The sequence below is a fragment of the Eulemur rufifrons genome, chromosome 15 (assembly GCF_041146395.1).
Source record: "Eulemur rufifrons isolate Redbay chromosome 15, OSU_ERuf_1, whole genome shotgun sequence".
Lineage (NCBI taxonomy): Eukaryota > Metazoa > Chordata > Mammalia > Primates > Lemuridae > Eulemur > Eulemur rufifrons.
The window spans coordinates 78,628,543-78,641,183 of record NC_090997.1 but is presented as its reverse complement, the minus strand read 5'-3'; the positions used below and the strand labels follow the sequence as shown (position 1 = coordinate 78,641,183).

Below are 12,641 nucleotides of genomic sequence, written 5' to 3'. Positions count from 1 at the left end.
AATATGACCTTGCAGAAATTATGATTAAGTAATTGCATATTCAATTTTATTTCATAACCTGAAGCAACACATTAGGGTAGGAATTCTAGGTACTGTAAAGATGGGTGAGTCAAGGTCTCTGTCTTTAAAAGCCAACGTCTAGTTTGGTAAAAAGCTACACTCACAATCAACTATAATGCAAAGTGGAATATGGTAAGTGCATCTCAGAAATAAATTAAATTATGAGAACACAGAAGATAAAACATCAGTTCCTACTGTGAAGGCTTCAGGAGGCTTTACGACAGGAGTGGAATTTGACCTAACCTTGAACCGTAGTTTAAAAATTCAACTTGTTGGCAGAGATAGAATGAGAGACTTATGTTAGCAAAGATCTAATAATTAATTTTAAAAGTGAAAGGTTCATTCATTATTTATTCTTTCAAAACAACTGTACAGATTGAGCATCTCTAATCCCAAAATCTAAAATCTGAAATGCTCTAAAATCCAACTTTTTGGGCACTGACATGACACTTAAAAGAAATGCTCATTGGAGCATTTTTGATTTCAGATTTTTTGGATTAGAGATGTTCAACAGATATGTATTCTTCAAATAGTTCAAAATCTGAAAATATCCAAAATCCAAAATGCTTCTGGTCCCGAGCATTTTGGGTAAGGGATATTCAGTCTGTATTTAGTACTTTTATAGGCTGGGAACTTCACCTGGTACTTGAAATCCAGGGACCCTGCCCTCAGATAATGAACATTTAAGGCTACCCAAAGAGGTATGGACCTTTTCCCTTGAGAACTAACTGGTAAGTCATTAACGGTTGCTTAGCAGGAGATAAATGAACAGAATAACACCTGAGTCACTTAAGTTGGCAGTAGCAGGTAAAATGTCTATGAAATGTGAGACATTGGAACAAAGAAATTTTTCGTTACTGTACAGTGTAGTAAAAAGTTAACTCAACAGCTTTGGGGTGCTCAGACCCTGCACATTACAAAGTATATTATAATGTTATAGAGAGATAATCTATAAGCCCTTGGAATATCCTGTCTGATAAAACTATCTTATACCTGGGGCCAAGGGTCACACCAGATATTTTATGCTAACAGTGTGATTTATGGTGAATGCCTGGTTTTGTTCTCTTAGAGGCTCTGGGCCATGCCTCATCAGTTTGAGCTCTGGGTATACTAGAGGCAGAGTAGTTAAGGTCAGTCATATAAACATTCTATATCTATGTGACTGACCCCCATAAAAACCCTGAACACCAAAACTTGGGTGAGCTGTCCTGGTTAACAATACTTCATCCTGTTGTCACACATTGTTTCTGGGAGGATTAAGTACTCCGTATGATTCCACTGAAAGAGCATAACTGGAAGTTTGTGCTTGGTCTCTCCTGGACTCTACTCTGTGTATTTTTTGTCTTTGCTGATTTTAATCTGTAACCTTTCATGTAATAAACCATAACATGAATATAACAGCTTTTCTGAGTTCTGTGAGTCCTTCAAGAAAATCACTGAAACTGTGGGTTGTCTTGGGGATCCCCAACACACCTTACTATACTGGTTTTATAGGGATATAGGATATCCTATCCTACCTCTGTTAGACAGTTTTATCAGGCAGGATATTCCAAGGGCATATAGGTTATCTCCCTAGAACATTATAACATTCTTTGTAATTTGCAGAGTTTGAGCACTCCAAACCTATTGAGTTTTGGTGTAGGATATCTACACCTATAAAAACATGTTAGTCAAGTGGCAATTTTGTTTTGCTTATGGTGACAAATCTTTGAACCAAAACATTTTAGACCCTGTTACAGGGCCTCAAGCTATTCCTCTTCTATCTCCCCCATGTCCAAATCACTTCAGTCCTCTTCAGAAAAGATTGTTGTCTCATAACATTTGCATAGACCTTCATAAGGTTGCACAGTAAGCCTGTTAAATGCCACAACTTTAAGATTCTAGATTCCCACTTTTTATTCCTGAGTCTATACCATACTTTTTCTTTAGTAAGTGGTAGTTCCTGTTAAATTAACTTAAATTTGTCCTGAGGCCATCTCTGTATCTTTAGCCCTATGTAATGATCTGCAGCCTAACTTAATATGTAAACAAACTGAAATCTAATTTAGGAGTATATTTGTTTGTAATAGATTATCGGGTCTCAGCCAATCACAAGCAGCCAAGCTTCAGCAATCACGGACTGCCAAGTGATCAGACCATGTCCAAATAAGGCAAATGCCTAGCTGTAACCAATCAAGATATTTCTGTACTTTACTTTTGTTTTCTGTCTATAAATACTCATTGTCCACATCAGGGAGCAGAGCTCTCTGAATATCTTCTGTTTCTGAGTACTGCCTAATTCATAAATCTTTTTTTCCTCAAAGAAACTAAGTTAAATTTAATTTGTCAAAAGTTTTTCTTTTAACATTCCTAATCAGATTGAGGTAGATTCATTCAATCTGAAAATTCTAGGCTTTGATTTTTCTCAGGCTCCACTGCAGATAAATATAAAACCACAACAAAATAGTAAATATGGTGGATATTAGTACTTGCTTATCTCTCTATTGTTATGGCCTAGTTAAAGCATCCTTTGAGGTTGCTAGGAAGATGGAGATGCAGAGAGAAGAACTGTTTTAGCTCACTAGAACTCTACTTTCTAGACATGTCTCAACATGTAGAAAACAAATTAGTTATATCAGGTTCTACTTTTTTCCTTTTCCAAACTCCCTTGAGAGAGTATATATCTAAGTACATCTCTAAGTAATTGTTTATTTAGAGAATTATGTCTCCAAAGTTTTCTTTTAAAAAAATATTGTTAAAACAGTGATTACTAGAGAACATCAAAGTTTGATGTTCAGTACATTTTTAATTTAGGTTAGCACAATTCAACCACAGAAGTATAGTGACTCAGGACTTTCATTTGCACCTATATAGACACAAAAGTTTCCCACCTTCTATTAGAGTTTGCTAATATACATGATCTTTGCAGCCTGGGTCCCAATTCTTTCTGTTATCACTTTTTCAAAACTTCCCTGTGACTCATCAACCATTATCAACCATGAGTTGGCCCCTGATTACGTTCCTGATTCATTCTTGGAAGAGTCTCTTGATATGGATGGTCCAGGACTTAAATTTTTTTTATTTCCAGCTTGAGAGTAAACCATTTGCCTTATGAGTGAGCTCTTTGAGCAATTTAATTTCCTTTGCTATCAATATCAAATTATTAATAAATGTTCTGCACATTATTTCTCATTGTTCTTTTATTCTTCATATTACTTATTCATCAAATCATAGTTGAGCTACTTTATACAAGGCGTTATATGAGATATCACAGAAAATATAAAAATGCCCTCAAGAGGATTATAGCAAAGGAAGTAAGAGAAGTGTGCAGATAGTATAAAATAAAGTAGAAGGAAATCATTGCCCTAAGATGGAAACAGAGAACATGTCCTGGGTCTGACACTAGACTTATCACCAGAGTTCCCCATGCCTCTGAAGGAAAAATAAGTCAGAAAAGCCATAGGTTTGAGCAAAAAAAGATGTATCCCAAGATTTTCACGATAGGATTAGAATAGACTACAATAGTATTGTTCTCTTCAATTGGAATGTTTCCAGATGTGTAAGGATATCTCCTAAACGCCATATATTGACAGAGAGAGAGACAGACAGAGACAGAGAGACACAGAGAGAGAGGGAGATACAAGCAGTAAAATCATTGTTTTTGTCCTTTTCATGCCATTTATATTATAAGGTTGGTATTGTTACCACCGAACTCATTCCCTAACATAGATAAGAACCTAATTGATCCTGAATATCTAATAACAATGGTAAAATTTACAACTTCCAGCCCAAATGCTATTTTAATCCTTATGCAATTTCTCTTTCCTTTATTATTTTATCACTCATTTGTACTAATCAACTGTTGAAAGAGTTAACATATAATTTAATACATTTTGTAAAAGTTGCTTTAACAGTTTATCTAAACAAAATGAGTTCTAATCATATTAAATCTCTCAGCATTTCCTCTGGGCAGCTACTGTCAATCCAATAAGTTTACTTTAATATTTTATTTGTGAATCCATTTCTTTCCATATGCAAATTTAATTTTTAAATTTTCTTTGTTTCAATAGATTTAAGGGGTACAAGTGTTTCTTTTTACATGGATGAACTGTTTAATACTGAAATCCGGGCTTTTAATGTACCCATCACTAGAATAGTGGACATTGTACTGGATAGGTACATCTCACCTCCCTCCCTCTGTCCCCTCTTTTTTGTTTCCAATGTCCATTACACCACTTTATGACTATATATATCTATCATTCAGCTCTCACTTATAAGTGAGAACTGAAATCTATGAAATAGGGTAATTTTTCAGAATGCACCAGACTTTCATTCTAGAGATTAATATTCCCTTATATCACTACAGTTTTTTAAAACCAAATATTCAAAATACTCTACTTTCACTCTTTCTAAATCATTATTCTAATTGACAATATTAACAAAAATTAAATATGAAGTAATAATAGTCAATTATTTTTGCATTGTAAATAATTCATACAATAAATATTTTTATATTCTTATATATTGTGATATTAAAAAGTGCCACTTCACTTTAGGGCAGAGTTCTTAACCTATTCTACTTAGTTTTCATTATTTTGTCCCTATGAAGCCTGTTTAGTCATTTTTTTCATAATCATCCCTACCATGAAGTTTTAAATACTACAGATACACTTTATGTTCAGATGCACTGTGTGAATATGATTGCTTCATATTATATATAAAATGAATTATGATATTTTTGCCTCTCAAGAACCAATTTTCATCCCCATAGGGAGAAATGTGTGCTTTAAACAACACATACTTCCATTGAACATATTAGCTGAATGTCTAATTAAATGTGTTGTGGCCTACCCTACAAAAAATTTATAAAGGCTGTCCTTTTTTTCTTTAGTGCCCATTTTCCCTAATAACAAAGTTGAATTGGAAGAACTTTAGTAAGTTCTTTTATTTTTGGTTTCTTAAAGTCAGATACTATGGGGTTGACATCAATTTTCTTTTTGGTATAGTTTCCTCAGTACAGTTTCTCTCTGGAGAAATAGAGTCACAGTAGTTTCCCTGTATTCCTTCTCATGAAGCTGCCTCCTTATAAATTAGGTACAATTTTGGCAGTACATGTTTAACTGTGATTGTTAGTCAACTGGGAATTCTATTGACAAAGTTACCAGGAACATCTCCAGTGACATTTAAGTTATTTCTTGTGATAATTACTTTAGGAATTTTGCAGTCATGCTTTGTTGTTTGGGTGTTTGTAGTCAATTACAGGTTTTCTTCTATTATGGCCTTCATACTAATGCATCCTAGTATTAAAAGAAGTTAACAAAAGGAAGGCTAATGAATTAATTAGTAGCATTTGTTGAATGCTTACTCTTAGAACACACTGTTCCAAAGCTAGATAATAAATAGTTGGTGGGTTAGAGAGAGAAAAAGAGAGAGAGAGAAGAAAATAAATAAAAATTAGTTCTCACTTTTCACAAGCTTAGCTTTTAATATTGTCAAAGGGAACTACAGCTGGATAGCAGTTAAAGTAGTAAAGATAGATTTTATTCAGAAACTATTGCAAAAGGGGAAAAAAGACCTCAGCGCAGAACTGGGCACCATTCCAAGTACAGCATGAACAAGTGGCGATTTGTAGCTAAGGGGGAGGGAGGTCAGTGGATGGACAATTACTGAGAGGAAACGTTAACATTAGGGAAGACTCTTGCTAAACCAGCCTAACAGGATTTTTGCTGAAGGTAAGCCAGATATCAAGGGTGGGGGATTCTCAATAAACTGACTTAGCAGGATTCTTGCAACAACTGGACTAGGCTTGAAGACAGGACAAGGCCTAGTCAAGAAGAGGGCTCAGAGGAGTCTGACTAAAGTTTGGTCAAGGAGAGAGACTTTGTCAATGTAAAAATTGATTAACATAATATTTGAACTGTAGCTGTTGTAAGAGACCAATTCCTGCATGAACTTTTTATGCCAAAATTTTACATCTGTAATTTAGATTCGGGATCAAATGTATAAATTGAAGTCTCTTTGTAAAATGTCCAGGGATTAAGTCTAACAAATTGATGAGGTGACCAGTCCTGTAAACAAATGAAAAAGAGTAGGGAAATCCAAAACCAATAAAAAATATTAATGCACCATAAAAATTCTATTAGAGAAAAAGAATGAAAACTTACCTCTACTTATGAAAGGCAATATAAAAAACAACAACAAAAAAGTAATCCAGAAGGTAGTTATGATTATACTTTATATTTATCCCAGGGCTTCAATGTTATAATTATAACACTGAGAGTTAGAGGAAAATTCTGTATCACCATTTCCATAGATTATGAAATGGAGTCAGATAGGTTAACTGACTGTCAAAGTTTCACAATTTTTAGTTTTCTTCTTTCCCTCTTTCTTATGTATGAGTCACTGTGTTATCCTCTATTGTGCAATGTTGAAGAAAATATATAGGGTCCATGTCATCACCGGAGGTCAGACAGACATAAAACAGAATTGCAAATTGTAAAAAGCTCATAAAAGGAAAGAAAAAGGTGTGAAAAATGATTATGGAAGGAGAATAATATATATTAGGGGGATCCAGAGCAACTTTGCAGAGAAAGAAGAAGTTAAGCTGAGCCTTGAAAAAGGCCTCTCTAAGCAAACGGAGAGAGCTGGAAATGAGGTTTTCTACAGTCTTAATAGAACCCGTAAAATTGCAGAGTTATAAAGAACTTGTTGACTCAAGGAATTTAAGTAATGCTGGAAGACAATGACTGAAGCTCAAGAACATTCTGGAGAGGTAAACCAAGGCCAGACCACATCATCTTGTGAGTCAGTAAGGACTTAATAGAAGGTACAATAAAAACAAAGCAAAAAGATGAAAGTACAGGTTTTGATTTCTGATCTTTTACTTCACTATTTATCTTTCCATTATAAGACTTTGATAAAAATAAAAGCACATATTTCTGCCTAGATCAAGGCCAATTTATATTACTTATGAAATCCTGCAAACCAACATTGACTGAGTAACGTGACATCAAACTGCAAAATAGTCAATATCTAGTATGTGGTACTTGAAATAAACAAATACTAAGAGTCAGGCAGCATTTACATTCAATTGACTTGTCATATATCTGAGAATGGCTTGATCCTTGTAATTCATAAGAAAAGGCAGAAATGTCAAAATTTTTAATAATGCAAAAATATTTGTATACATTTTATTGTCTTGAGTTGGAATTGTTTTAATATTTTAAAATATTTGAGGATGATGTTCATTAGTATCATTGTCTAAATAAGGCTATAAGTAAAAACCTTATGTATAAAGGTAACAATACTTCAGTTGATATTGTATTAAGAATTTCATTCACCTCTTTTTAAATCTGGAATTCCTTTTTCCTTTTAATCAAAGAAATTTTAAATTAGGAATTATTTTAAAGTCTCAGAAAAGTACATATGATATGACACCCATTATCCACAACCTAGACGTAAAAAATTTACATTTTACATATTTGCTTCAGATAAATACTTACACACAATTAAATCTCATTTCATTTCTGTGCTATTCCCTTTCCTCTTTCTCTAGGGCAACTACTATTGTGAAATTAGTATATATTATATAAGTGTATTTAAGTTTTTTATTATGTATGTGTGTGTCTACAAACAGTATAGAATTATTTTCTGTTTTAAAGCTTGACATAAGTAGTAACATAATGGCTTTGTTTTCTTCACTTTACCTGAAGTTTCTGAAATTTATAAATGTTTATACACATAGACATGTTTCATTCTCTTTAGCTGTTTCTTTTATCAGATTAAGTGAAAATATTATAATTTATTTTTACTATTTATTTGGATATTTAGATTTTTTCTCATTTTCATTATAGTAAGTAGGTCTATGTTGAATGTCTTTTATTTACTTTTTGTATGTAAGTGTTTCTTAAGGGTAAATGTTTAGATGTGGAATTGCTGGCTGACAGGGTTTTGTCATCTTCAAAGATATTAGATAATGCCATATTGCCCTCCTAAATTGTGGTACTAATTCACCCTAATAACAGAAATAGTAAACATTTCCATTGCCTCAGATTTTCAGTGGCACTTGGTAATGATCAGCTATCTCCTCATTTAAATTTTTATGGTCTCCAATAGCCTTTAAAAATTATTGCCATTTTAAAAACATTTATTTCTAGGTTTCATAAATTTTTTGTTGCCATTTTAAATATTCTATTACATTTTCTATTTGGTTGCCACTGTAGAAATGCTACTGCTTTTTACAGATTGATTCTTACAGACTGCAGTCTAGTAGAACTGTCTTCTAGGTACAATATTCTTACTAAATTACATACATCATTTAATGTCTCTTTCAATGAAGTTGGACTGAGTGGTAAACACTCACAATAAAGATATTTGCATTTAGTTTCAGTATTTTCCTCCTTGTCTTGCGGGTGGACAGGTTTTCAACTATGAGTGGACTTCTTTTTTATGTTCTTCAAACTGAGGATGTACAAGTTTCTTTAATTCATTATCATTACTTTTTCTTTCATTATTTCTTGAACATTGTTTCTCCTCAATTTCATCTAACCTCCTCTTTGGCAACTCCTGCTAAACTTCTGTTGAAATTTATGCTACAATTCTATCAGTCAGTTAGCATCATGTTTTAGTTCTTTACTTCCTTATGCTAATTTATAGGTAATTTCCTCAGGTCTATATTTCTGATTATCTATCCAGAGTTTCTAACCTCTTGTTTAACCCATCTACTGGGTTTCTGATTTCAATGACTATATATATATAAAATTCTAGAAGTAAATTATATGAGTTTCTTTTCCAAACCTGTTTATTTTTATTTTAATACAGTGCTGTTTTATATTGTTTTTCCTATTCCTTCTTTTTTATTCTTTAATCTCTGAATCATATTTTTATATGTTTTAAACATTTTTATGATTTATATATCAAAATATCACATTTTTATTATTACACAATTTCTTTAAGATTATCCTTTTTAGTTCTTCGTGTACAAATACTGTGATATTTATGGCTACTGATTTCTCTTCTAGTTATTTTCCTTTTGTGCACTGCATTGCTTTACTTTGACCTCATTTTCAATTGAGGCTATATATATTTTTTTTCTTGTAGGAATACTGTTTGCTTGACTTGTTGAAGAATTCTAGTACATAAAGGGAAAATAAAATTGACCCTATTCCCATGTGAACACACAGGTTTGGGAATTTGGTCCTGCACAAGGTACTAGCTTTTCCCCACCCAGAGTCCCAAAGAAAAGAGAAAGTTTTCCGTCTGCCTCTCCAGGTTTGCAGGAAGAATATTCTAGCCCCCATTCACTGTCAGAAAGCATTTCTAGAGTCCCAGCTTAAGTGAATTCAGTTGCAATTTCCCTCTGTGGGTCCAAATCCTAGTGAGGGCATTAAAACTCCAAACTTTAGCCCTAATCCTAAAACTGAGACAAGCCTCTGCCCCACCTCCCATGACTCTGGTTGCTCAGTTTTCTTGAGCTTATGCTTAAATTAGATTTCTCTTTTTGTCCTGACTCCTGGGAATTTCCCTTTCTTTCCTGGATCTAAATGTTCATAAATTCATTTGCTACATTTATCCCGCAAATCTGTGTTTTTGAAGTAATAGAATGAGAAAAGTGGTGTCAATATCAGATCAGTATGGCATTTTACCAGAATACCAGTCATTTAAAATTTATAATAGAAGAAAATTTGGGCACAAGACTTCATAAAGAAGCACTGCTTTAAAATGTCTTCAGCCTTCAGGAAGTGAGATACTTCTTTCTAATAAAAATTATGAAAAATTCATATATTATAGTACAAGGGAATAAATGTACAAGTGTTTAAGGTTAATATGCATTTTGTTTTTTTTTTTTTTTAATATGCATTTTGGAGATGAATACTTAATACACATATTATTTTACATGTAATTTATATTCTTTCTATTTACAGATAAATATATTCAAAGTTACTAGTTTTGATATAAATATATGGACATGTATGTATATATTCTTCCTATTCATCAAAAAATCTGTCATTTTATTTGAATTTATGTCTCTAGTATCTTAGTTTCTCAATAAAATTTTGCTTCTTACATAGCATTTTGATGCATACTGTTTTTAATAATCAGTTGATCCATCTATGTCAAATCATGTTTTTGTGAAATAGAATAAACTATTACATTTATCTCTATATTAATAAGCATCTTTCCAGTATTTATATTTAAATTGATGCATATTTTGTTGAAATACTGGGTTATTTTTATTCTTCTAAAGAGATTATAGGCACCTAATTAGAGTACATTGTATGTACATTGTGATATAACTCATTGTGATATATTGTGAAATTATTGTGATATTATATAATTTTGTGATATAATTCATACATTATATGCACATAAGTTGTGATTTTTAAATTATGAAAATTTAAAAAATTTATGAAAATTGCTTTCTAAAGGTTTTTATCCTAAAATAATTTAGTTTATAAGAACTTATAGTTTTCTATTTAAAATATCACATGGTTGAAAGGCATTTCTTTTAATGACACTATTTACTTAATTTTTCATTCTCTTTTATGATTTCTTAATTGCTGTTTATTGTCGCGCTTTTAATTGTCTATGTAGAACTTCAAGTGTCTTTGCAGGAGGTATTTCTCTTTTCAGGATTATAATCACTCTCAGTGCAATATTGCATCAGGCAGAGAGCAGGCAGTAGGCAGCTCCAGGGGCCTTCCCCTCGGAGCTCTGCTAATCACTACAGCTTTCTTGTTCTAGTCTTACCTGCTGTATTTACCAAAGAGAATGAACTCGTTTGTTACTCTTTCCTTGCAAATACCACACATGTTTTGAATGCTAGGTGTATAAAAACAGTTCCTTTTTTTCTTCCTGTTTGATTTCCTATATTCTAGAGACTTTGGAGGTATCACTTCCATTTTAAGCTTAGCGTTGCCTGTCCTTTATTTGAGAGAGTGGTAAAGGTTACAGATTTCAGGGAGTTTTGAAAAAGGATAAAGCACACACACAATATGTTTTGATAAATATTACAGAAGATGTACTAAGAGCCTGCAGGATTGCTCAAAGAGACATTCAGGATGGAGAGGGGAGGTATCCTTAAGCAAGCAATCATTCACAGGCTGCTATACAATCTTGGTCTACCAGAGCAATTTTTCATTTCAGATAATATTGGAATGAAATGTACTAGATCTAGAAAATTTACTATATTCAGCACATGACAACTCTTTACCACGGATTTACAGACTTTTTGTTTGCTTGTGTAGATAAACATTTTTATTGTTTCTGTAGTTTAAAATAGGTACCTAAATTACCCCTGATGTAATATATACGTATTATGAAACTATTATAACAAACTTGATATTTCAGACATTCTAATACTAATACATATGCACTTAACATTGAAACTAATATTTGCTACTTATGGCTTAATATTTGTATACACACATGAGCCCACATGTATCAACTATAAGCACATAATATTTTATAGCTGTCTAGATAAGACTAATGATTTAACAAAAACATTTTTTAATAAGGTTCGATCTTAATTCTCCTATGAAGGAAAAAAGAAAGGATTTTCATGTTTATGTCAATATGGCATGCCAACATTTTCCAAGAATTGTTCCTTTTCTCAGCTAATGTAGATATCCACTGTCTGATCCAAACATTATGGAGCTGATTACTATAGCTAGAGTAAATCAGTCTTATCATTTTAGATTTGTTCATACCTCTGTTTTTCTCTATGTGTATTATCTGCAGGTGTAATGCATTGCTTGGTGTTAACATGATGTGCTATTAGCTGAGCATGCATAACAAATGAAGTTGCATTTCTAAAAGTATTTTGGGGAGAAAATATTGAGTCTTTAATCAGTTTCAGTAGGGCTCCATATATTTTTGGTAACTAAACAGAAGAGTTTGAATATGGTGAGTATTTTAAGATCTATCTGGATTCAAACTTCTGAAGATTATTTTAAAATCCAGAATGAAACTCTTGACAGAATGCTTTTCAGAATTAAATGGAAAGGTATAATAAATCTGAGGGTATTACAGCTTTAAGGGTTTCTATTTTTAGTGCTGTATATTTTTTAATTAACAGACTACTTGGGCAATGGAGGGAAAAGTGTTTTTGCCATAAAATGTCACAGACTCTTAAAGTGATTTATCCTCTGTGAATTTGTAGGTTTTTAGATAAATGGCCAGTGCCTTATAAACGTCGTGCTGCAGTGAACATGGTAGGCATTTAAAGACACTTATAGGAATACCACAGACAGAATAGATAGTAGATATTTACAGGAGAAACTGTTACAATTGCTTAATGCTAGCAGACATAACAGAGAAGCCAAGGAAAATAATATTCTGCCTTGACAGTGGGACATTATTAGAATAAACAATGTACCTTGCAGTAACAGGGCCCAAAACAAGGGTCCTCATTTATGCTCCCTGAGCCACTGCAGTTACAGGGTTTGCAGTCTGGGTAGCCAGTATAGCCCCTGGCACACCGATCACAGCTCACTCCTCCAAAGCCAGTTTTACAATGACAGGATCCAGGTGCCAGGCCTAAGGGAAGATGAGCCACATAGCAACACTTTTAAAACAATATATAATTTAGTTTTTAAAGTTTC

At 32.8% G+C, this 12,641-nt stretch overlaps 1 protein-coding gene across 2 annotated transcripts in view; it reads right to left on the bottom strand.

Annotated features, from left to right (window-relative positions):
* LAMA2 (laminin subunit alpha 2) overlaps nt 1–12,641 on the bottom strand; it is a 568,286-nt gene that overhangs the window by 310,832 nt on the left and 244,813 nt on the right. For both annotated transcript variants that reach the window (XM_069489233.1, XM_069489235.1), the window contains exon 10: nt 12,416–12,576. In XM_069489233.1, coding sequence (XP_069345334.1) covers nt 12,416–12,576 — 161 coding nt within the window. The remainder of the gene's footprint in view (nt 1–12,415; nt 12,577–12,641) is intronic.